A 26,630-nucleotide genomic window follows, 5' to 3' on the forward strand; every position below is an offset into this window, starting at 1 on the left:
TAAAAATATATTTCCCGAGTCCTGTCCTATACATACTGGATTATGATTTCTGGGGAGACAGACCCAGAAAGCTGAGTGTCAGCAAGCTCCTCAGGGAAACTATGGACATAGAGTCTCTACTAAAAATAAAGTCCGGCACAGAGGGGAGTGACCTGTGAAAAGACTGTCTTTATCTTGAATAAAGCACTTTCAGAAAGAATGTGTTTTAGAACAGATGCGTAGACCCTTAGACCAAGGAAAGACTGCCTTTAACTCCAGCCCTTCCAACTAAAAGCATAGATATCTACAAGGCAAGGGCATGTGTGCTTCCTAACCCAGGATCTCTGGGGTGGCCAGGTTCCCATGCTACCTCTTCTATTGATAACAGTTGTCACTACCAATGTTACCAAATGCAAGTTCCTGTGCCCGACACACAGTGAGGCCAAACAAGCAGAAACATCGGAGTTTGGAGCAGAGAAAGGTTTATTGCAGGGCGGGCAAGGAGAACAGGTGGCTCATGCCTGAAAAACCCCTAACTCCTCGAAGGGTTTCAGTAAAGCAGTCTTGTATTTCATTTCATTTCATTTCATTTCATTTCATTTATTTTTTTGGCTGTGTTGGTTCTTCATTGCTGCACGCAGGCTTTCTCTAGTTGCAGTGGGTGGGGGCTACTCTTTGTTGCAGTGTGCAGGCTTCTCATTATGGTGGCTTCTCTTGTTGTGGAGCATGGGCTCTAGATGCACAGGCTTCAGTAGTTGCAGCATGTGGGCTCAGTAGTTGTGGCTTGTGGGCTCTAGAGCACAGACTCAGTAATTGTGGTTCATGGGCTTGGTTGCTCTGAGGCATGTGGGATCTTCCTGGGCCAGGGATGATCGAACCTGTGTTCCTCTCATTGCCAGGCAGATACTTAACCACTGGGCCACGAGGGAAGTCCCCAGCAAAACATTTTTAAAGGCAAGGTGAGGGAGGGGCATGGTTGGTTGTTGCAAACTTCTTGGTGTTGGAATCCTTTGTTCTTGCAGCTGTCCATGTAGGTCAGGTCACAATATTCCTGTAAACCTCCAACAAGACAAATATTATTATCTGTTCTGTAACTTTTTATCTCTATATGAGGGGGAAAGTTTTATTCCCTTAAAGGTCAGAACCTTGAAAATGGCTTCTCCTGTATGTTTCAGGCTATAGACAACATTCTTAACTTGAAGCAAAAGAAATAGAATGCAAAGGCTAAAGTAAAGAAAGATTTAACATGGAGTCAGATTTGTTCTTCCCTATGACACTAGGAGATTTATTTTTAGGTGCAACATGAAGCGTTCATGCTGAAATAAAAAGTGTATTTATATTATTACTTCAGCCAGCTATTTTGGTGCAATAATCCTATTTCTCTTTAACACATCCTCCTACATTTGTTTTCTCTGTCCTGTCAGTTGTCCTTGTTTTCCATGCCCATGGCTCTGCGTGTTTACACGGAAAGACTCATAGCATCAAGTTAAATAATAGACTGTAGGGTACAAAGAGACCTTTCAGAGCATGTTTAGTTTTTTCTCCTGATGGACCCCTTTGAGAACCTCATGACAGCAAGAAACTGTCACTTAAGAAAAGTGCCCGCAGTTATATGCAAAATGTTCTACAAGATTAAAAGGTTCTCAGATGTGCTAAAGCCCAGATCTTGACCAAGCAAAGAGCTCCTGACTTTGAGGTAGCCTCCTTCTACCTGGAATCCTCTCCAGGAAAGCTCTGCATCTGATAAGTTCATCCTCTAAGGAGATGAATTACCTTCAGGTAAATAGTGTGAGTGATGGGAAGTTAACCCCCTTGGGAAGCTGTTGGACACAGAATGCCCTTCTCTGGGATGATTCTCCAGCTGGTACTCTATAATCTATTACTACTCCTGTGGCTTTGGTGCGGTTTCCTTTGGGAATAAAGAACACATCTCTGTCTCTTCGCAGTTTGTCTATAAAACCAAAACCTTAGTGTGTCTTCTGGATCAAAAATTCCCTTTCAACATCATCTTATCCCCTTTTTACTGGTTCATTCCTATAAACATAAAACTTTGCTGCATAAGCCGTAAAACAAAACAAGAACTACAAAAGCCCTATGGCTCTATTTATCTACCTGTCCTTCTCCTCTCTCCCCCTCTTCACAGAATAGCTTCTTCCAGAACTTGTCTTTAGTTACTGTTTCCACTGCCTGCCTCCCTTCCCACTGCAACTGTTTCCAATCCCTCTTTAAGCACGAGGAGGTCGGTTTCATGTATTAATTTGAGAGGCTCTAGTCTCAGTGATTCAGTGGGAGGAGGCCAATCCAGGTGTTGCTATGATGGGCAGAATTTAACATCTACATCATTTGACCTTAAATTGAGGAGATTATGTTTGTTAAGCCGTGGGCCTGATTCAGGAAGTGGAGAGGGTTTCAGATCAGAACAGAATTTTTTTCCCTGGAGGAAGACTTCCTTGCTGTGCACTGCAGTTTCAGCTCCTGCCAGAGAGCTTCCAGCCCGCCCCTCATGACAGCCTGCCTTTATGGATGAATTTCAGACTTGCTTCTCCAGCCCCCACAATCACATAAGCTGATTCCTTGTAATGAATCAATTTATACACAGAACCTGCTGGTTCTGTGTCTCGGGGAGGACCCTGACTCATGCAGATTGCTCTATAGAAACTAGTTTAGTCAAGACTACCAGGGACCTCCACATGGCTAAAATCCGATGGTCCCTTTTCTCACTTCACTCACCTCTCAGTAGGATTCAGTTTAGTTAAATATTTCTATTTTTTTAAAAAACCCGCCTTTCTCTTTTATCTTACCTGCCCCTCTGCCCATTCTCAGGGCTCTGTCTCAGGACTTCTACTGTCTTTCTTTTTTTTTAAACTTTATTGAAGTTTAACTGATTTACAATGTGGTGTTAGTTTCAGGTGTATAGCAAGGTGATTCAGTTATACATACATATGTACATGTACATATGTGTGTACTTATATATATATTCTTTTTCAGATTCTTTTCCCTTACAGATTATTACAAAATAGTGACTATACTTCTTGTGCTATACTGTAGGTCTTGTTGATTATCTATTTGATATATGGTATTGTGTATCTGTTCAACCCAAACTCCTACTTTATCCCCCCCCCCCTTTCCCTCTTTGGTAGCCTTAAGTTTGTTTTCTATTTCTGTTTTGTATATAAGTTCATTTTCATCATTTATTTTAGATTCCATATATAAGCAATATTAGATGATATTTGTCTTTCTTTGCCTGACTTACTTCACTTAGTATGATAATCTCTAGGTCCATCCATGTTGCTGCAAATGGCAATATTTCATTCTTTTTTATGGATGAGTAATAGTCCATTGTATATTGTATATATGTACCACATCTTGCTTATCTTTTCATCTTTCAATGGGCATTTAGGTTGCTTCCATGTCCTGGCTACTGTAAATAGTGCTGCTATGAACACCGGGGTGCATGAATCTTTTTGAATTATGGTCTTCTCTGGAGACCTCTGCTTTCCATCCATCCCCACCCACCATGAATGCCCAGCTAAATTTACAGGGTTCCATGAATTTAAATGCCATTTATATACTGATCACCTGCACACCTGTATCTGCTGGCCTGACCCCTGGAATTATATACGCAATAAGCTGTCTCCACATGGAAGTCTATTACAGCAAAAACAGAACCCTGGATTACCATTCTCTCAACAACTTGCTCTTTCACATCTTCTGTCTTAATGAGTGGCACAATTCAGCCATTCACTAGCATAGAAACCTAGGAAGCAGCCTCAATTTCTCCTTTCCCAGAATCTCTACTCCTTGTTATGCATCTACAGTTCATAGCAGCCCTCCTTGTTCCTTCCTCCAAAATACATGCTAAATCCATGTACGTGTCCTGCTTCCTTGAGTAATAGCCCCTGTCAGCCTTCACTCAGAGTATTTAAATAGACTCCTGCCTGGAGATCCTGGTCTCCCCACCATCTCCGCAGTCCTGTTTTTCATGCCAAAGTAGCCAAAGTGAGCTTTATAAATAAGACATAAAACCATACCATTCTGCTGCCTACTTCATTTAAAATTGAAGCTCTTGACTGGCAAATAAAATCCCTGATTGAATATTCCATGCCTACCCCTTTAACTTTCTTTTACTTCTTTCTGTCCACACAGACTTTCCTCTTATTCCTGAAATATGCCAGGTTTTTTCGACCTCAGGGCCTTTGCACTTCCTGTTCCCTAGGCACAAATGAGTTTTTCCCAGGATTTACATGGCCATCTCCTTCAGTCAATGTGATTCTCAATTCTAATATCACCTCTTAGAGAAATCCACTCTGATCTCCCCTTCAAAGTCACCTGCACTCATTCCTATGCACCAACCGTTAACCCACGGTTATATGACTCACTTTTATTTTTCTCCAGGTGCCTGCCACAAACCAGAATCTTGTTTGTTTGTTCTGGCTTTCTTGTTGGCTCTTTGCCTCTTCAAGACCCTGTGCCAGAATGTAAGTGCCATGAGGGCAGGCACCTTGCCTACTGAGTCAGTGTGTATTAGACACAAATCTATATTGAATAGATATGTGTGGAATGGATGGAACATATATCAGTTCACTCTCAGTGCCTCAGCATGGGCCACCGTGTTATTATTCTGGAATTACTTGCTATTAATGCGCCCATGGTAGTGTCTAGGCAACTGATTTTTTTCTTTTGCCTCATAAATCTTTTTCTCAAAACTCCATTTGAGTGTGTTGCTAAAGATTGGTAGAAATCTTATAGTTCGATAATTTCTGAAGACAAAGTTTTGCCACTGTGGAAACCATTAATTCAATCATTTATTTATTTCGTTGATAACATTCATTTAGCACTTAAGATATACCAAAAATCATACAAAGCTCTGGGGCTTTATGGAAAATAAGACCTTTTTCTGGACTTCTTTAAGTCCTGTATTTTTCCTTGGCCACATGCTTTATGATGCATTTCATATATTGTGTGCTTTTTTTGACATCTGTCTCTTCCTATGTCTGACATCTGTTTGACTCCCATGTCTTGGTTATTGTGAATAGTGCTGCTGTGAACATTGGGGTCCATGTGTCTTTTTGAACTATAGTTTTCTCCAGATACATGCCCAGAATTGGATTCACTGCATCAAGCTGCTGCTGCTTTTTTTTTCTGAAATATCCTCATTCTCCTTCACCGGGATGATTTCCGATGGCCATTCACCACCCAGATCAAATGTCACCTGCTTTCTGCCTCCCAGACCCTATTGTGTGACCCCATTTTATGAGCTTCAATTCTAGGTCTTATCTTATTAAATTAAAATTACTTGGTGCTTCCTTGCTTAATAACTAGTGTCTTTACAGAACAGGTCAGAACCGTGTCCTAACTCTGCTACCTGAGACCTGGATCCATGTCTGACAATGGCTATGTGCTTCCCGGATATTTAATGTTTTGGCTCAAGAGCCTAACCATCCTTACGCATTTTTTAAAGTTTTTATTGTATTTAAAAAAAATATATAGGACTCTTTTTAATGGGCTGCCTTTCTCGTCTCCGTATTTTATAGGTATTGAAAATTATGAGCTTATTAGAATCTTCCTTATACATGGGTTTCTTTATTACCTCACACATTTTCTCATTGAGTAACTGAGAACATTATAGTTGTAACTCCTAAATTGAAGGTGTTTGAAGCCACCAAAGACCTTCCTGGTATATTCTGTTTTAAAAACTCTAGAAGTAAAAGCATGTCTCTACTTTCCCTAAGTAGTTGTGTTTTTAAAATCTTTTCTCTTTGACTGCCTTCATCCCTGTTTATAAATTCCAGGGTGACTGTTCTAGGTTACTAAGGTTCCTTTTGCTTCCACATCCCCAGGGCCATCTTTTTGCCATGGTCACAATGACTTCCAGAGCAACAGATTCGTTTTGTGTGTTCAGATGTGAACAATGGAACAAATGGTCTGCTCTTCCATCAAACACTCTTGACTTCTCTGAGCCTCTGTTTCTCATCTGTAAATAACAGTGGTAATTACTTTAAAGACGACTATGTCGTTTTTGAGTTTTGATATATTAAGCATAGAGCAGAGTATCTTGCAAAGAGTCTGTGCTTAGTAAGTGACAGCTGGTATTAATGTAGGTGTAGGTCCACAGAGGACATTCCTGCATTGCCAGTATAAGCGGCCTTTTTGGGAAACATTAATCATATGCTCTACCAGGCAAGGGCCATCTCAGGTTCAGATCTCTGTCTGCTGTTGTTTTCACTTCTGTTGTCATAGTCTCTGGCTTCTCAGTTTCCTGTCACTTTCAGATTCTTGCTCTATGGCCAGGAAGAGGATTGATGTGGTCTCCCTCTGCGTGCTACAAAGACCAACACACAAGGTCTTCCCCTCTTATGACTACTGCGAATTCCATGGAGTAGATATCAGTAATTCAGTGGTGAACCATGAAGATAATTTTCGCATCGTTGTGGATACCTATTTTGAACAAGTTATGCCCTCTTGCTGTCTGTCAAGTTCATCCTGCCTATGCCACATCTCCTACGTATGAATCCCGGGCAGCCTAGCTTGCTACATTATATTCTCCTAAAAAAATATTGAATACCTCCTACATTACCACTTTCCCGCTTGTGTCACCTCTCTTGTCAATGAGGGTATCTGGTTTTCAAGTTGTCCATGAGTGTTTTCTCTCTGTGATCAGTTTTCAGATTGATTAGTCTTTGGCCAAACACATTCATGCCGGTGAACCAAGTAAATGAAGGACATAGGCCCTGCTATGTTGTTGAGCTGGTGATATAAAGACGCACATGGGAAATGAAGATGTCAATATAGAATTGTCTTAAATAAATCATCTTTTATAGAGACTGTGATAGAAAAAGAGATGGGAAAATGAGGAGAATCATTCTCAGTTGTGATTCATGGCTATGCTTCCTGGGAGAGCGAGCCAGTATCTTCCCTACTGGTGTCAATTATTTCATCATTAAATTAGCAAATGCCATTAGAAAGGCCACCAGCTTCACCATCAACATCCCCTTCCCCAGCTGTTATTTCAAATGCATGATACGGGGACTTTCCTGATGGCCCAGTGATTAAGAATCCGCCTGCTAATGCAGGGGACATGGGTTCGATTCCTGGTCTAAGAAGATCCCATGTGCCGTGGAGCAACTAAGCCTGTGTGCCACAACTACTGAGCCCGTGTGCCACAACTACTGAAGCCCATGCGTCTAAGAGCCCGTGTTCCGAAACAAGAGAAGCCACCGCAAAAGAAGCGTGCGCGATGCAATGAAGAGTAGCCCTGCTCTCCACAACTAGAGAAAGCCCGCACACAGCAACGAAGACCCAATGCAGCCAATAAATAAATAAATAAATAAATAAATAAACAAATAAATATCCTTCCCATTAAAAAAAAAAAAGCACAATACTGTATAACACACACACCAAAGCTCACAACAATCTTTTAAGAAAAGAATTACTCTTCCTAGGTATGTAGAAAAGAAAACTGAATTTTATAAAGGTGAAGTGACTTTAGATAAATTAGGCAATTTGCATTCTGAGCCAAATATTTCTGCTGAGCTCTAAAAATATATATTCATTTGCCTGATTGATATCTCAATTTGGTTATGTCATAAACAGCTCAAATTGAACACATCCCAAAGGGAACTCTTAATCAACTCCGACCACACTCAGCATCTTCTTGTGGTCTTTCTCATCTCAATAAATGCACCAGTTGCTCAAACCAGACCTGGGAATCTTTCTTGAAATCTCTCCTTTCCCTTACTTCCCACAGTAAATTCAACAGTAAGTTCTGTCCGCATTACATTAAAAAATCATCCCAAATACTTCCATTTCTTTTCATCATCACAGTCGCAAGCTTAGTGCAGTTACATCCTCTATCCTCTGAAATTTTAACTCAGCAACCCACTTTCACTCCTCTCTTCTTCTAGTCCATTATCTCTGCGACAGCCAGGAGGATCATCATGAAATACAGAGCTGAGCCACTTCCTGCTGGAAACTTTTCGATGGCTTCTGCCTGCACTTAGGAACAAACCAAAGTCCTGTGCAGAAAGAACAGGACTGTAGGACCTGGCCTCTGCCTGCTTCACTGGCCTTAAAGTCCAGCAATAATCTTTCTCTCCCTGGGCTCAGGCACTATTGACCTCTGTCCTGCCCTCTGCCATGCCATGCTCTCACCTATCTCAGGGTCCTTCCACCTGGAATTCCGCCCCCCCCGCCCCCGGCTTCTTCATCTCATCTCTCAATCAGCCTTAGCTTTCCTGTCATCTTCTCAGACAGATGCCCATTAAGTCCCATTTTAAGTAAGCTTACTCTTATTTTTCTATCTTGAGACATACCGTTCTTTTCTTTCAAATCTTTGATCATTGTCTTAGTCTGTTTGGGCTGTTTTAACAGAACATCATGGACTGAGTGGCTTATAAGCAAAAGAAATGTATTTCTCACAGTTCTGGAGGTTGGAAAGTCCAAGATCAAAGCACAACATATGATTTGTCTGGTGAGGGCTTATTTCTTGGTTCATAGAAGTTCATTTTCTCACCAAGTCCTCACCTGGAAGAAGGGGCAAGGGAGCTCTCTGGAGCCTCTTTGACATTCATGACAGCTCCACCTTCATGACCTAGTCTCCTCCCAAAGGTCCCTCTTCCAAATACCATCTCATTGGGAATTAGGTTTCAACATGTGAATTTATGAATTTGGGGGAAATACAAATATTCAGTGTATAGCAATCACTATCTATCTGTCTATCTATCATCTATAGACTATCCATCTCTATATCTAGAAAAAGAGAAGGAGAAAGACATTAGATAGACTGATAAACAGATATCTAGTAGCTATTTACATGTGCATTTCGTTGTGAATTACCCCTCTCACCTACCAGTTTATGAGCTTCACAAGGTTAAGGATGATACCTACTTAGATACAGAGTTCTTAGCACAGAACAAGGCCCGTTTCAGTTAACGCAATTAAATTGGCAAATGAACAACTTCCCCAAAGGGCACAGTCTGTACTGTTCCTATCTCCTTGGGCTTTCCAGTCTATGTCTGGAAATATTTAGTCATATGACATAGGCATCTTTTATTAGAGGGAAAACATAGTAATTTTCTAGTACCCATAATATTGTTTTATTCACAAGACCGAAGTGAGCAACCTACAATTCCTGAGCATATGTAGTTAAGATGTCGAAGGACAAAGTTTAGCTGTTGCCCAGTCCAGGAGCTCCTGGGCTAATACTCCTTTATCTTTACCTGTGTTCTCAAACCTAACTCTACATAAGAATCACCTGGGGACATATATTGGTAAATACCTACTCTGCCCATACTCCATCTAAATCATAAGCACTGTAAGGGTCCCAGCATAATTTTTTTTTTTTTCTGTTCCTAGGTAAGTAGTATATGGTGTCAAAATTTAAAACTATTGACTCAAAATCGTCTTCTAACTCTGAGAGTCAGTTCATCCTAGTCAGCATTGTCATTTTCATGTCTGTGATTGCTAAACTTAAAGATTTTCAGTCTCACATAAACACGTTTAAAGGCAGTATACTATGGTAATATTAAACCGATGGGCTCTACACTTAAACCACCAGAGATGTCAACATAGCTTCATCATCCACTGATTGTATAATCTTGGGCAATCTTGGGTTCTCTGTGGACACAGTTTCTTCTTCTGTGAAGAGAATGGTAATGACAGTGCTCATTTCCCTTTTTTTTCCTTTTTTAAAAATTTATTTTATTTATTTATTTATTGGCTGCACTGGCTCTTCGTTGCTGTGCACGTGCTTTCTCTAGTTGTGGCAAGAGGGGGCTACTCTTCATTGTGGTGTGCAGGTTTCTCACTGAGATGGCTTCTCTTGCTGCAGAGCACGGGCTCTAGCTGCGTTGGCTTCAGTAGTTGCGGCATGCAGGCTTCAATAGTTGTGGCTCATGGGCTCTAGAGCATAGGCTCAGCAGTTGTGGTGCACAGGCTTATTTGCTCTGCAGTGTGTGGGATCTTCAGGGCCCAGGGATCGAACATGTGTCCCCTGCATTGGCAGGCATATTCTTAACCACTGCACCACCAGGGAAATCCCAATAGTGCTCATTTCATACATGCAAAAATTACTTAAAATAGTGCTTGGCATACGATAAGCATTCAAACAGTGTTAGCTGTGTTCATCATTACTTTCATCTGATATTTAAGCTGGTTACCAAAACTCTCCCTATTTTACCTTTTCCTCCTTATTCAGGACCACACACCCACCTGTGCATCAAAGGAAGGAGGTAAATATTTTTACATACCAGGTCCCTTAAGGTTCCAACACCTTCATCAGGCCATCTGGAGACTTCAGGCTATGTGGACTTTTGTCTGGGGGCTTCTATTTGAATTTATTTTAAAAAATGGAACACTAATTAATTTTAAAAACCATTATAAATTCTGATGAGGTATAATGATCTGTCAGGCTTCTCTAATTAAAAATTACAACCATCATTTTTTATCTCTAGTTACCGTCTTTCCACACAACACAGACTTGCTCCTGTTTGGTTAATTATTGCCAAGTGGTGTCACCCAAAATTCATCAGCCTCAGAGCTGAAGTCATGTTCTCTCTCCCCAAATAAATTTCTTCGTCATCCCAGCTTCAGCTGCCCTCTTCGTGGTTGGTCTCTTCATCTGGGCCCATTTATCACACTTGGTGGAGACCACGGAGCCATATATTTCATCCTTGGCGTGCAGAGACCCATATGGCCTGATCACGGGGGACCTCAAGGCTGAGTGTATAGCATGCAAACCCTGGAGAGGAGGAATGTGTGGGGTGGCAGCAGTCAGTCCTGGGGGCTTGGAGGCCCCTGTGTAAGCCTTGAATCCCACTTTGGAAATCAGCATAGTTCATCACTTATCAAACCTCCAAGATCATTCATTGCAACTCTTTCTTTCTATAGATGAGGAAATGGAGGCCCAGAATATCTCTTAAAAATAAATTAATGAGGGGACTTCCTAGGTGGCATGGTGGTTAAGAATCTGCCTACCAATGCAGGGGACATGGGTTTGATCCCTGGTCCAGGAAGATCCCACATGCCACAGAGCAACTAAGCCCATGCATCATAACTACTGAGCTTGTGCTCTAGAGCCCATGAGCCACAACTGTTGAGTCCGTGTGCCACAACTACTGAAGCCCATGAGCCTAGAGCCTGTGCTCTGCAACAAGAGAAGTCACTGCAATGAGGAGCCCACACATCACAATGAAGGGTAGCCCCCTGCTCACCGCAACTAGAGAAAGCCCGTGTGCAGCAACGAAGACCCAATGCCGCCAATAAATAAATAAATTAATTAATTAATTTAAAAATATTAAAAAAAAATTTGAGATCTGCCTACTCTTCTTTTTCTTAGTTCATCTAGGAATCACTGAACAATCTCTTCTATGAAGAGACAAATACACATATATGTGTAATAAAAACAAGTTAAATAAAAAACACTGCAATAGGCTACTTTAAGTCAACTTTTCTGATCTATCTTTAACATCTTCACTGATTGATTCATCAGTCTTAAAATTCCTTCAACAGACAATAAACACCACTCAGTAGCCGCCTCCTATGCTCAGCTTTAGAGAGAGAAATAAGTAACACAACCTCTGCTTTTTTGGAACTCAAGGACTTTTAGTAACTTCAAAAAGCAGACAAGTAAATGGTCCTAGTGGAGGCTGAGGAAACCAAGGCTTTTGTAAGGCTTGTAAGGGAAGGCAAGACCCACAGCTAACAAGTTTCCTGATGAATTCGTGTCCTGCTGCCCAGGGGGTGATTTGACCGACTACATCGCTCTGAGTCCCATGCCGCATATGCTAACAGTGGTGATTTTAAAGGATAACTTAAAAGGAAAAATGACCTAATACTAAGATCGACCGCTTAATGCAGCAGTGGGTTCCCACACAAATGTCAAGGCCTTGCCTCCTATGGTTTGTTTTACATTTACTCCCTGTTGACATGGTCACTGAAGTGATTGACTGCGATTCTCCCACTGGCCTCCTGGCACGAAGTTCTGTAGATTGTGCCCAGAGAGAATCATTAACAAAGAGCGTTCAGGTTCCCCCAAACATAAAAACATGATAAATCTTTTATTTTAGACAAAATAACAACTAGTTGGGGGCAGGTGGGAGGGGATGGTAGCTGTCTTCTCCAATTTTGACACATATGTGAATGTCTCATTATGGGAACACTTTTTCAGGGAGCAGCTGTGTTGTTACTGAACCCAAGTTGGTGTGCCCAATGCACAATGAGTCCAGATAATACTGAAACGTCAGTTTGGAGCAGGGCCATGCAAGGAGAACGAGTGGCGTGTGACCCCTAAACCCCCAAATTCCCCAGTGGGTGTCAGCAAAGCATTTATAAAGTCAAGGTCAGGGAAGGGTGTGGTTGGTTGTTGCAAACTTCTTGTTGCAGGGATCCTTTGTTCTTGACCCATCCCTGTAGGTCAGGTCATGATGCTCCAGTAACTTTTATCTCTATATGAATGCAATAGGGTTACACCCTTCATGGTCAGAGCCTTGAGAATGGGCTCTCCTGCATATTTCAGACTACAGGCATCATTCTTAACTTGTAGCAAAAGCAATAGAATGCAGAGGTTAAAGTAAAAGAAATAGACCTATTATGGAGTCAGATTTGTTCTTCCCTGTTATGGTGGGTTGTGGCTGCAGGTCATTGAGGACCATGTGAAGCAGGGGAGCAGTTCATAGTTGAATTATGTTCTTGTCACAATGGTTAGCTGCTTAATAGCAGCCTTTGCCTTGGTCATTCCTTTTGTGAACTTGTGAACAGGATTCATGAAACAATAACCCCCTGCTGAAATTTTCTGTTAACTTGTCTGCACCTTGGGGGGAACATACATCCCAGCCTGCTGCATATTATTCTAGTCCCCGCTCTTAACTGTGATTTTGTTATCTGCTTCCCTTTTCACTCTTCCGAGCCCCTCTTTGGGTAATACGTTGTAGGGACTACAATTATGCTTCCCTTTATTGTGTCCTGTACCACCAGAGTGATTCATCTGCTTTGTCAGTGTTTTTTGTGTCTGAGTCCCTGAATGGGACAGCCCATATCACAGTGATTTCGTATCTCACCTTTCAGCATAGGGACCAAAAAGAGTATAGAATATGGCCAATAACTGTCAATGCACTTGAGAATAAAAAAATGGAAGGATTTCTACTACTTTGGAAGTTCCTAAAATAAATACACTCTTTTGGCTTAGGCTTGTAGTTAGTGAAGAGCTTGGGGGAACTGCCAATTTTAGGTGTGCTCAGAGTGTTACCCTGTCCAAGCTCATACTGCTCACCGCATGACAGGCCAATAAATCAAGAGATGAGCTGTTGGGGCAAGGAATATATTGACTTTATTCGGAAAGCCAGCAGACCCAGAAGATGAGGGCCTAGTGTCCCAAAGAACCATCTTGCCTAGGTTTCAAGGCTAGTTTCTTTTATGGAACAAAGACAGTAGGTGAGGATGTAAAGTAAAAAGGCAGTAAGTTGTTGCAAATATTTCCTTGTTCCAGCCAGACTCCAGAGGGAATGTGTTAATTTCTTCCTCCTTGCAGCCATTCACCTGGATGTTTCCTGTGGGCTTAAACAAAGGTATTTTAGCTTAATGTTCTGGGCCATCATGCTTACTTTAAGCTGTAGGCAACATCTCTTTAGTGATTCATTTGTAGCAAAAGCAATAGAATACAAAGTTTATAGTAAAGGAAACAGATCCAGTATGGATTCAGATTTTTTCTTCCCTATTACAAGAGGTGTCTACAAGTGTAAGATAGCCAAAAACCTAGACATTTTAAGAAGGCAAGTGTGATTGTCAGAGCTAAAAAGTCTATCTGCTGAAGTTAGAATTGGAATTGAGAGTTTTGATCTTATGTTTTGTACTATGACTGTTTTTCATGTTGTTTTCTTAAGACCCATCCTGTTTTTCCAAACTGCTCTCATGCACAGACACATCAGAAATTCTGCAAGAAAATCTACTCTTAGGAGTTGTCACCGTCAGTTTGGAAACTTACATTGTTTTCACAGTTCATCTGAGGTTATCATGGGCTTCTGATAAGGCCTGGAAAAGTCACAGAATGAGTGGAGGATCTCTGTAAATTTGAACTGACTGTGGAAACCTCTGTGGTCTGTGAATTGCTAACAAAAGCCCTCGAGGGTTCAGTGCAAGTGTATAGTCTGAATAATAATCACTTTTCTTATATAATGTATCATGAGATAAGCTTCGCACTGTAATTGTACTGAAAATCATGTTTACTGCGAACAGCCCCAGAGTCTGAGTGGCACTAATTTTCTCAGGATGAGTCAATGGTTTCTCCTGTCAACTTTGAGCTTCAGCTTTCCTTCTTGTGAGAAAACAGACTCCGTGTCATGAGCCCACACGAGAGCCTTTTTCAGTTCACTTGGGGATTTGAGCTCGAAATCTTTTATTCAGTGGAGCCCTTTTTTCAGCTGGTTTGTTGACAAGCTACCAACATCCATCAAATATGCCAGAAGATGCCTCCAGAACTCTGTCTTTCTCAGACAACAAGCTATGACAGCTGGGTCAGCAATTATGGGCCCAGTGGGAAGTCAGCCAAGCACTGGCATTTCTCAGTGCTGCTGGGATGGAGGGAGTATGTGCTGAATTTATCTCGACCTAAAAGGAGAGAGGTTTGTGAGCTGGAGGACCTGCCCTTATCCTCAAGTCTCCTTGGGTCCACAATCGACCTAACCTCAATATTCTAGCTAAATCTGCCAATGCATAACCATCTTATCAAACCACAAATTGAGTTCATTATAATGAAATTCTGAAAATTGATTTTGAGAAAGAGGGAGAAATGGTCCACTCCAGGAAGCAAATGTCTAACAGCTGTATTCTGGCTGGCACTGCGGGTTAAGAAAACAGAAAGGGGTGGAGGGGGAGGGGCTGGAATCTGATGATTGGTCACCATGTATTAAGGGCTGGAAAAAGGAAAAAAAAAGGACACCCAAAAGACCACATTAGAGATTTGCCACCTTGGCAGGAGACAATGAAATTAGGTAATTCCACTGAGAGGGAGAGGTTTAGGTAGCCAGGATTGGAATGTGTACTGACCCAATAAATCTTATGGAAGAACTTTCTAAAATCCAGAGTTCTTTTCTAAAAGTCCAAACAGGCCATGCACTTTCCCTGCTTTCAATACTTTGACTCTTATTTCTCCATTAATCTCAGTGTCCCATTGAAAAGTCCTTATTTTATTGTTAATGGGCTCCTCCATTATAAAACCTCTGACTCTCTCCCTAGTCTCTTGCCTCCCCACTGCCCTGGATTTTTTTAGCATGGAGGTTCTCGAATGTCAGTGAGCATCAGTATCACCTAGAGGGCTTGATAACATGCAGATGGCTGGGTCCCAAGCCCAGAGTTTCTGATTCTGTAGGTCTGGGGTGACATCCTAAATCCTGTCCTTCTAACAAGCACCCTGGGGATACCAAGGCTCCTGGAGCAGGGAGCACACTTCTGGAATCACTGGTCCAGCAAGTCTGAACCCTTGTGGATCTGAGATCTGACCATCTGGAACAGGAGGCTCCTTCCCTCTGCTGGCCAGCGCCCTTTCTGCACACCTTACCTGCCTAAGTTCCACGCATCCCTCAGGACTTAGGTGTTACATTATGGCCTCCTGGAGAGGGTTAGGCATCCTCCTTTGGGCTCCTCCAGCATTCAGTACTCATCTCCTTCCCAGGAATGTGTAATCTGTGATGCTGTCCCCAGCTCAGCCCTTGAGACCAGGGACCTCTACCGAGTTAATTGCTGTTCACCTGTGCTGAAACATGGACCCTGCCATGTGGAAAGGGCTCCAGAAAGGCTCCAATATGAGAATGTCTGGGTGGAGTGAGACCCCCCAAATCGACCAGGACAGGAGGTTTGAGCTTAGTGGAGGTAACGAGGGTGGGGAGGGCATTGCATGTCTACCCTAAAAAAGTCGAGAGCTGCTGCTCTGACTGAACTTGGTCTGTGAGTAAAGGAGCAAGTGCAAAAGAGCAGGGACCACAGGGAAATTAATATCAACCTGTAAGGAAAAGAAAACTTCCATTTAACATTTTCTTTCCTAAAATGGGCATCTTCTTCCTTATACACACACTCACATACACACTCCCCCGGCATGCCTGATTATCCCTGGACAGTCATGCAGTCTCCCTGTCCACAGTGTTCATCTCCTGTAATCTTCACACCAACTCCCCATTTTCTAATGAGGAAACATTCAGGGCTTTGGTGTCAAACAACTCATCACTGTGTGTGTGCCTTTGGGCAAGTTACATAATTGTCCTGAGTTTTGGCTTCTCTTTTTTACAAGTGGGGAAAAATATGGACCTCCAAGGCTGTTAAGAACATTAAATTAGGCAAAATATGCTAATTAGTTTCTTATTCCCCTGGAGAATGGGTTGCTTAATCCCAAGGAAGAAATCTGTATGAGTAGTTTAGAAAAGCTGTGACAGAGAACGCAGAGGATATATTTAGTTTTGTCAGTTATTTTCTTGGTGCCCTTAAAACTATATTCTGAGATGATCACACACTTCATTAGCTGCCAGTAGGATCCTTCTCTACCCTTTACGCACCTTGCAACACTTTCTTCATTTTTTCTCTGTTTCTTTTTCATATTGTTAAAGAGAAACTTGTTTCAGGATGCATGAAAAACATGAATGAAGATGTGATCTCCATAACCAGACCCCATGCTGCAAATTAAGTACCCAAAGAGAAGGGCAGGACAAAGGGGTTACAATAATATCTAATGAGGAAAATCCAGCATAAGATAGAATTGTTTTTCTGAAGAGCAACACTATAAAAATGTGGTCTCTTATTGTTATCATTTACAATCTGCTGTGGCCAACTTGGGAATCTGAATACTTCACATAGCTCCTGTGTCTGGGGGAATTACTAAGTTCAGTGGGTGAGAATTTTAATCCTTCTTAAACACATTTTTTTTTTACACTGTTTCTCCATCTGTGAAATGGCTGATGCATTTTGCATTACAATATCGCAAAGCTTCAGGGTATTTGTCTTAGTTCTCTTAGATTGGCAAAGCATTTATTTCAGTAGCCTTTAAGTGGTGCTCTGAGCTCTCTAAAGGGTGCCTCTCATGTCTGCTCTCATGAGCATCCATGAATAACTCAGGAATCATGTCCCATGTGGCTGAATGTGTGCCTCCAGAAAAGTGAGCACTTTGAGTGTTGGATGGGCAACCTGGCTCTTGAAGAGTGGGGGTGGGTCATGAGAGAGGAAGTCAGGGGACAATTGGCAGCATCTCCCTCAGGCATAGGTACTGCACTAGGTCACTAAATCATTTCACAGGTAGTTCTCAGCTCTGAATTAATGAGGCAATTAATACACCTCTGAACCCTCTTCTCAAGGGATGCACTGTTCTGATGGAAAGTTGGAGAATAAACACATCTGGAAATGACCAAGTATCAAAATGCGGTTGGGAGGTAAATTATGGAGGGAGTAACATGGTGCTTAATGGGAGGCTAACTCATGGGAGGGAGCTGTTAGGGAAAGGGCCAAACACCAGACTGATGAGCTGGGGGTCAGAGCATCAACCAGAGAGGAGTGGCACTTGGGAAGGTGCTCAGCATGCTCAAAGCAGGGCTAAGTCCCACAGGATGGGTTGGATTCCCAGCTCAGCCATTTGCAAACTGTGTACTCCTTGTTCCATAGTGTCCTTATTTGTAAAATAGCAATAATAAAATCAGTGCATTCCTCATAGTGCTACTGAACACAAGTTAGTGTGCTCAACACACAGTGGAGCCAAACAAACCTAAACATCAGAGTTTGGAGCAGAGAAAGGTTTATTTCAGGGCCATGCAAGGAGAACAGGTGGCTAGTGCCCCATGCCCCCAAACCCCCACACTCCCCTAAGGTTTTCAGCAAAGCATTTTTAAAGGCCATGCGTGGGAGGGGCGTGGTTGGTTGTTGCAAACTTATTGATGTTGGGATCCTTTGTTCTTGCAGCTGTCCACAGAGGTCAGGTCATGATGTTCCTGTAAACCTCCAATAAGACAAATGTTATCCTCTGTTCTGCAACTTTTTATCTTTATAGAGTGGGAAAGTGTTACACCCTTAAAGATCAGAGTCTTGAAAATGGGCTCTCCTGTTTATGGCAGGCTATAAGCAATATTTTTAAAGCAAAAGCAATAGAATACAAAGGTAGAAGAAACTGATTAGGGAGTCAGATTTGTTCTTTCCTATTACAGTAGGTGGTTGATAGGATTAAATAAATTCATGCACAAAAACCATTTAGAGAATTACAGGGCTCTGTACATGTTGTCCTAACCACCTCCCCATGTACACACATATGTATATGACACACATGGGCACACACTGAAAATACAGTGTGCTTGGAGTGTGATGAAGTTTGGGGAGAGAGATAGAGGATGAGGTGGGAATGGAGGACAGAGACAGATTGAACTTAATTCTTAGTGCAAAGGGAGTTTCCTGAAGGGCTTTAGCAAAGGTGATGTGAATATGATGGAATGGGTCAAAGGGAGGCTGCAAAAGTTGAATCCAGGAGGGCAGTTATGAGGCTATTTTAGGAATATGGAAAGTAATGAAGGCTTGGATGAATATCTGCTGAATATATGAGGGATACTGAACCCCAAGCTCAAACAAATTTCCTTTATACCATGTTCTTCATATCATCTTCACATCATGCTTGAAATCCTTTTTTTTAAGTAATTAATGTATTTATTTATTGGCTCACTTGGGTCTTTGTTGCTGCACATGGGCTTTCTCTAGTTGTGGCGAGTGGGGGCTACTCTTCATTGTGGTGCGTGGGCTTCTCATTGTGGCAGCTTCTCTTGTTGCAGAGCATGGGCTCTAGGTGCATGGGCTTCAGTAGTGGTGGCACATGGGCTCAATGGTTGTGTCTCTTGGGCTCTAGAGTGCAGACTCAGTAATTGTGGTGCACGGGCTTAGTTGCTCCGTGGCATGTGGGATCTTCCCAGACCAGGGATCGAACCCACGTCCCCTGCATTGGTAGGAGGATTCTTAACCACTGAGCCACCAGGGAGGTCCCCATGCTTCAAATCTTTACCACTGCAGTAATGCCTTTGGATTAATGAGAGAATGAGGGAATGAAGTTATTGAGTGACTATTCATTTCCAGGTATGATTTATGTAATTCTCATATGGCTTTTAGGGTTGGTTTCTCTTAGCTCTATTATACAGATAGGACACTGAAGCTCAGAGAAATCAAGAAAGTTGCCTCAAGTCCCCCAGCTAGTAAATAGCAAAACCAGAATTGAAACCCAGGTCTGTGAGACTTCAACAATATTTTCTTTTTTTCTGTCCTATTGATCAGCTCAGTTTCCTTAAGATCCCGTGGCAACTTGGAGATCCATTGACTTAGATGTGACCTATGTCATTACCGCTTATAGCACTGACTGAGTCCCTAGATTAGCTAGACATCTGAGGGACTGAAATGCAGGTGATGAATGCTGGGATGGATTGGAGAGAGAGGAGATTGACTTGGTGCTGCAGACCGAGACAACCAGATCAAGGCATATCTTGTCAGCAGTAACTCAGATTCCATGCTTATGCATGTCAGAACTCACCCCACTTCCATAGTCACACATAGTGCTTGAACTTTGTTCCCGTAGCACTGGGCGCAACCTTCTGTTTTCGCTCACAGCATGCCATGTTCGTGTCATGGCCCACCAATTGTATATGCCATGTCCCCTATTGCAGCACTGAATCTCCTAAGGACCCAGTTCCCAACCCAGGGTCTGGTGCAGAGCCAGACGAAATGCATCAGAAGAGACCAAGAAGACCCAAGTGCAGACCCTGCACCCAAAGAATTTCAAGTAGAGTTTGAGAAGCTGAAATTGGCAGAACAGGAAACTTGGGGCCAACTTGCATCCTCTGGACAGTCAAGCATAGAATCAGAAAGTGAAATAGCATTATTTAGGGTGAGAAAGTGGGGTATCAGCCCTGGGGAGGGATGCAAAGTCCTCCATGTATCCTAAACACTACTAATACTCCTATCTGGTATTTTTTAATTAATTAATTAATTATTTTATTTATTGGCTGCCTTAGGTCTTAGTTGCTGTGCCTGGGCTTTCTGTAGTTGTGGAGAGTGGGGGTTACTCTTCGTTGCGGTGTGCAGGCTTCTTATTGCGGCAGCTTCTCTTGTTGCAGAGCGTGGGCTCTAGGCACGTGGGCTTCAGTAGTTTTGGAGCATGGGCTCATTAATTGTGGCTCTTGGGCTCCAGAGCACAGGCTTAGTAGTTGTGGGACACAGGCTTAGCTGCTCCGTGGCATGTGGAATCTTCCTAGACCAGGGATTGAACCTGTGTCCCCTGCGTTGGCAGGCAGATTCTTAACCACTGTGCTACCAGGGAAGCCCTCCTATCTGTTATTGATTTAACACAAATAATGTGTCAGACATGAGGGCATCCCTTTGTATATATCATCACTTCACATGGATGAGCACATTTAATGCTCGCAGCAGTCTTGTCTGAAGGATGTAATTACCCCATTTTATAGATGAGCAAATCAAGGCTTAGAGATGTAGAGATGCCAGAGTGACCCAGCTAACAAGCTATGGCCGTCACAGCTTAACATTGATGATCTTATCTGCATCATGGCCCTCATTCTTCTATGACTGATGCCAGCTCGCTGTCTGTAGCCTCCATTTGGTTTTGGTAGAGTCTGGTTCGGAAGACAGAGGTAGGAACATTAATGGTGTGATATGGGGAGAGTCTGAGAGAGCTGGGGATATGTGAAAATCCCCCTGTACCTGGACTACTTCATTTTAGGGTCTTGGGAGTCATCAGTAACCTTTTGGTTAGAACCACTTTATTCCAGAGGAATACATTTTGAAATTGTATTTTAAAATTAGTGACAGGAAAAATATGATTTCATTTTTATTTTCATTTCAAAATTTCAGCTTTCTAAAGAATGTTTCTAGCTTCTTGGTCCAAAAAAAGAAAAAAAGAAAAAAAAATCCTCCATTTACCACTGTGTATGTTCTGTCTAGGTGAGGATTTTAATTGCTTGGTGAATAATAAAAAATTGAGTTTTTGCAAGTACTTGATTTCAAATAAGAATAATTTCACCCCCTCCCTACACCCATTCACCACCGTCCCACCCACATAAGATGGTATGGGGCGGCTTAAAACAGATTCATTATAAGATATAATGAATCTGTTTTAAGCCATAATTAAAGAGCCTTAACTTTTTCCTATTATAAAAGTAATAAAAGTTTTTTGTAAAACTTTTTATAATGAAAAACTAGGAAAATAATGTAAAAATAACCTATAATAACACCTCCTAACTAGAGTCACTATTAATTTATTTTAAAGGCTCCTTTTTAGAGCAGTTTAGAGTCACAGCAAAATTAAGAGGAAGGTACAGCGATTTCCCATATAGTCCCAGCTCCCACAAATGCACACCCCCCCCCCATTATCAGCATCCCCCATCAGATTGGTACATTTATTACAAGAGATGAACCTGCACTGAGAAATCGTAATCACCCAAAGTACACAGTTTGCATTATGGTTCACTATTGTAGTTGTACATTCTGTGGGTTTAGACAAATGTATAACATCATGTCCATTATTACAGTATCATGGAGTATTTTCACTGACTTAGAAATCCTCTATGCTCTGCCAATTTGTCTTTCCCTTTCCTCAACCTCTGGCCTCCTTTGATCTTTCTTTCTTTCCTTCTCTCTTTCTTTCTTCTTTCTCTTTCTTTCTTTCCTTCTTCCTTTCTTTCTTTCTTTCTTTCCTTCTTTCTTTCTTTCTTTCTTTCTTTCTTTCTTTCTTTCTTTCTTTCTTTCTTTCTTTCTTTCTTTCTTTCTTTCAAGTTTATTTATTTATTGGCTGTGTTAGGTCTTGGTTGCTGCACGTGGGCTTTCTCTAGTTGAGGCAAGTGGGGGCTACTCTCTGTTGGGGTGCATGGGCTTCTCATTGCTGTGGCTTCTCATGTTGTGGAGCATGGGCTCTGCGCACGTGGGTTTCAGTAGTTGGGTCTCACAGGCTCTAGCGTGCAGGCTCAGTAGCTGTGGTGCAAGGGCTTAGTTGCTCCGCAGCATGTGGGATCTTCCTGGACCAGGGCTCAAACCCGTGTCCCTGCATTGGCAGGAGGATTCTTAACCACTGTGCCAGCAGGGAAATTCCTCCACTGACATTTTTACTGTCCCATAGTTTTACTTTTTCTAGAATGTCATATAGTTGGACTCACACAGCAGCCTTTTCAGATTGGCTTTTTTCACTAAGTAATATGCACTTAAGTTCCATGCCCCCCACCATGGCTTGATAGCTCATTTCTTTTTAGTGCTGTATAATATTCCGTTGTCTTAAAGTACCATAGTTTAGTTAACCATTCACCTGCTGAAGGACACCTTGGTGGCTTCTAAGATTTAGCAATTATGAATGAAGCTACTATAAACAATTCTGTGTAGGTTTTCGTGTGGACTTAAGTTTTTAACTCCCTTGAGTAAATACCAAGGAGTTAGGTCGCTGGCTAGTGTGGTAAGAGTACGTTTAGTTTTGTAAGAAACTGCCATACTGTCTTCCACGGTGGCTGTACCATTTTGCATTCCCACCAGCAATGAAGGACAGTTCCTATTGCTGCACATCCTCTCTAGCATTTGGTGGTGTCAGTGTTCCAGGGTTAGGCCATTCTAATAGGTGTGCAGTTAACGGTATCTCACTGTTTTAATTTGAATTTCCCTGATGACATGTGATGTGAAGCATCTTTTCAGATGCTTATTTGCCATCTGTATATATTCTTTGGTGAGGTGAGACTCCTCATATTTGAAAGTTGCTAAGAGAGCAGATCTTAAAAGTACTCATCACAAGAAAAAAATTCTGTAACTGCATATGGTAACAAAAGTTAACTACAACATTTTTGGTGATCATTTTAAAGTATATACAAATATCTAATGATTATGTCATACACTTGATAGTACTATAACTGTGTAGGTCAATTATGCATCATTAAAGGAGAAAAAGAAAATCCCTATTAGCTTTTTGGCCTACAAGTTTCAGGTATGTTTATACATATCTATTACATAAACTTATCTAAAGCATGATTACTGGGCCTTCTCTTTTTGGTTTCACAGTAATGAATGAACATTTTTTGTATATGAAAACTAAAAAGATACATATCACAGCACAAGATAAGGCAGGCATGAGAAAGATGCAAGATATTTGCCTTCTGTTCAAAAAGTAAGTCTTCTTTTACTGCATATTCTTTTCCATCCCAAGAAAACCTCAGAATCCTTCCCAGTGCAGATCTAGGAAGACAGTCCTGTTCAGTCAGAGTTGAAATAATAAACTATATATTTCATCTCCAGCCTTGAGCCTGAGACGATGGGATAAAGTGACACCAACTATCAGAAGCAAATTATTAAGGAGGATAAATCATGAGAGATTATTAACCAGGCATCTGACACAATAGAGCCTGACAAAGGTACTTGTGGTATTCACACCCTGTCCCCTCAAGCAAAAGCTAACATATCACTAATGAGAAGTTTTACTTCTAGGCTGATGATCAGTTCACTCTGACTGAGTGTGTGATGGTGGCTTGTAACTGAGTCTAACGAGATTGGCTCTAGTCTATATGTTTCCCACTGTGTCAGTACCCAATAGATGTCAGGAACATTTCTGTTAATTGGAAAACAACTAAGATGAGAAAGAAGGAAAAGCATTTCTGAGGATATGCACTGATTTTTCTCCCCCTCTGTCTTTGTGCCTAGAATCGGACGTTGCTGACTTTGATGGCCGAAGCTCCCTTCTGTACAGGTTCAATCAGAAGCTGATGAGTACTCTCAAAGATGTGATCTCCCTGAAGTTCAAGAGCATGCAAGGAGATGGGGTCCTGTTCCACGGAGAAGGACAACGCGGAGACCACATCACCCTGGAGCTCCAGAAAGGGAGGCTCGCTCTGCACCTCAACTTGGGTGGGTCCCTGCCCATGTCAGGCTACGGAGAGCTCCTTTTGTAGCAGGTCACAGTTTCTTAACCTCCTAGTGTATTAATTAGAAGTTCCCAGATCGCAATCTAAGTGACATATTTTCCTTATGCAGTTTGGAGAAGAAAAATACCATGTTTTTAAGTGTTTAAGACATAAATAGCATTCTTTAAACAAAGTAACTTTGGTAACTAGGGAGAGCTACAATGTAATTCTTTCATTCTTTCTTTCTTTCTTTCTTTCTTTCTTTCTTTCTTTCTTTCTTTCCTTTCTTTCTCTACATATTTCATTTTTTTAGTAACATACTTTAAGTTGAGCAAGTTTAAACACACACACACACACACACACACACATACATATTATGATGAGGCTTGCTCACAATCTGTTATAATTGTTACATGTATGAAAGCTAAGCTCCAGGGGGGAGAAATGGAGAAGAGACATTTTAATTTCTTTCCTGTTTTTTTTTTCCCCTTTCTTTGTTTTTGTTTTTGTTTTTTTGTGAGGAAACAAGGGGTCCTATGTATGGAGGGAACATCTAAATTTCTGGGCATTCCCATGTCTTATTAAGGGAAACACTGTTTTCTTTAAGAGTCTGGGCTGTGCCAGAGTGAACCCTAGATTTGCCAAATGCCAGCTAATTTAGTTCATCATGCCCCCCTGCCTTCTGCGTGTTTAGGACTCAGGCTTCTGCTGTGGGCTGGCCTCCCTCACACCTGCCTCACTACTGGCAGGTCTGCATTTCTTTGTAATCAACTCCCTATCCCAGGGTCAGCCTCCTTCATGTGAAAGGTGCTTTGGGAGGAAGTGTGAGTCAAGTGCAGAAGGCAGGGAGCAGAGTTCCCAAAGACATAAAGGCAAACCCAAAGCAGCTCTACTGGAGAAAAAGAAACCAGGGTAAAAAGTCAGGCTGATGAAAAAGGAAGTGGCCATTTTTTATAAGAACGAGTCCCTGCCTTCCATTGGAAATGTATTAGTTTTAGGGAAAGAAGTAGAGAGTATACTTGTGGAAGAGGATTGTTACCTGTCACCAAGTATTCCCTACCAGATAGGAAAGAAGGAAAGTCATAGCAGAATTCAGTTTGTAAGCTCAAGTTGCATGAGAGACTGGAAAAATCACAGAAAATTTTTACCTTTTAGAAATTATTATTTAGTAATAGATTGTTTTAGTAATTAACATAAAAATGAAGAGTACTGTAAACTCCAAAGCCAAACAATGCAGAGCCTTATTTTGAGGCATTTCTGAGCCTCCATGATGAATATTGGCAGGGGTAGCAGGGAGAACCTCTGGATCCCAAGTTCAACTCGTAAAATTAACATCTAATGCACTAAATTAAATATACAGCAAAGGCATCTTTAGAAGGAGAGTCTCACCTAGAGGAAAGCAATAAGAGGACTGGCTAGTAATCTAATTGGTTGTGTTAACACACCTAAAGAAAAATCTTATCAATGAATTATATGAAGAGCTGATATATAAATATTCAGCAGAAATATTATCCGTCTGGTAACTGGTTGTCAATTTTCAGGAAAGGAGAATGGATGGAGTAACCTCCTCCCCAACACCCAGTTACAAGGGGTTCACAGAGCGTTGTGGGTTGTGGATAAAGTTACTGTGACTTGTCAATAGTAAAGCAGGTAACACCGAACCTACCAGTGACTGCCCTTTGGATTGCCAATTCCAATAGGGCCATTATCCTTCCAAAGCTCTGCCCCAACATCCTTAATCCAATGATGTACACGAGCTGCACTCACAGAAAAGCAGGGTGGAAAGAAGAGGTGTGCTCATCCAACGTTTTAATTTAATTGCAGACAGGTGCTAGGTGTTTATTATGGGGCAAGTTCATAACCTCCAAGCCTCAGTGTACGTATTTCTAACTTGGAGTTATTAATATCTACTTCACAGGGCATGAACATGAAAACTAAAAATATTCAAAGTGAATTTTCTATGTCAGTAACTAAACATGGTGAAGCTCTTAATATTACTCATTGTTCAACCGAAAATATCTGAATGTCCCACACCCTGTGCTATGCTGGTCTTCCTGGAAAAAAATGGGTATTTTAAAGTAAAGAAGAACTGCTCACTCCATACTGTGCTATAAAGAAGGGAAGATAATTCTCTCTTTTCAGATTCCATCTGCCCTATATCTCTGTGATGGAGGTAATGGAAAATCTCCTTTAGTGAATAATTCAGTAGTAAAAATATGTTTAGCCTGTATTCTGCAGTTTGGAATTTCTTCATCCTCTCATCTGCTTATGGATTTTGCCCATGTGCATCAGTTTACCACGACTGAGTGTTTCCTGTACATCCCTCTTTTAAGCAGTCACCTAGGATGCTTATTAAATGGCACCGATTTCTATGTTCCTTCTCTAGAGTGACACTGACATATATTAGTACTTTAGCTCTGCATAATTCTGTTATAACCAGCAGATCTCTGAAAGCACTAAGTTAAGGGGAAAGGGGGAATGATAATCGCTTTGATTTGCCCATAAGAGAAAATCTGTAACATAGGTTTCACGGGGGCAAGATAACAGTTTGTTTGTGGCCGTAGCTCCAGAAACTAGGAGAGCACCTGCCTGAAGCAGGTGCTTGAGGCACGTTGAGTATATTGGAAAATGGGGTTTTCATCACACACATCGGAGCCTGACACGAATACACATTATTCTCGTTTGGCTTGCTCATCCCCAAGCCTGAGCTACTCTCCCTCCTATGGTATTTGCAGAATACCCAAAGTGTGCCAGTATCCTATCCAGTCCTCA

The 26,630-nt window shown here is 41.7% G+C and overlaps 1 protein-coding gene across 2 annotated transcripts in view; it reads left to right on the forward strand.

The window, feature by feature from the left end:
* Positions 1-26,630, forward strand: part of CNTNAP5 (contactin associated protein family member 5) — an 893,955-nt gene that overhangs the window by 369,970 nt on the left and 497,355 nt on the right. For both annotated transcript variants that reach the window (XM_057745525.1, XM_057745526.1), the window contains exon 5: positions 23,659-23,862. In XM_057745525.1, coding sequence (XP_057601508.1) covers positions 23,659-23,862 — 204 coding nt within the window. The remainder of the gene's footprint in view (positions 1-23,658; positions 23,863-26,630) is intronic.

Source organism: Hippopotamus amphibius, chromosome 8 (assembly GCF_030028045.1).
Source record: "Hippopotamus amphibius kiboko isolate mHipAmp2 chromosome 8, mHipAmp2.hap2, whole genome shotgun sequence".
NCBI lineage: Eukaryota > Metazoa > Chordata > Mammalia > Artiodactyla > Hippopotamidae > Hippopotamus > Hippopotamus amphibius.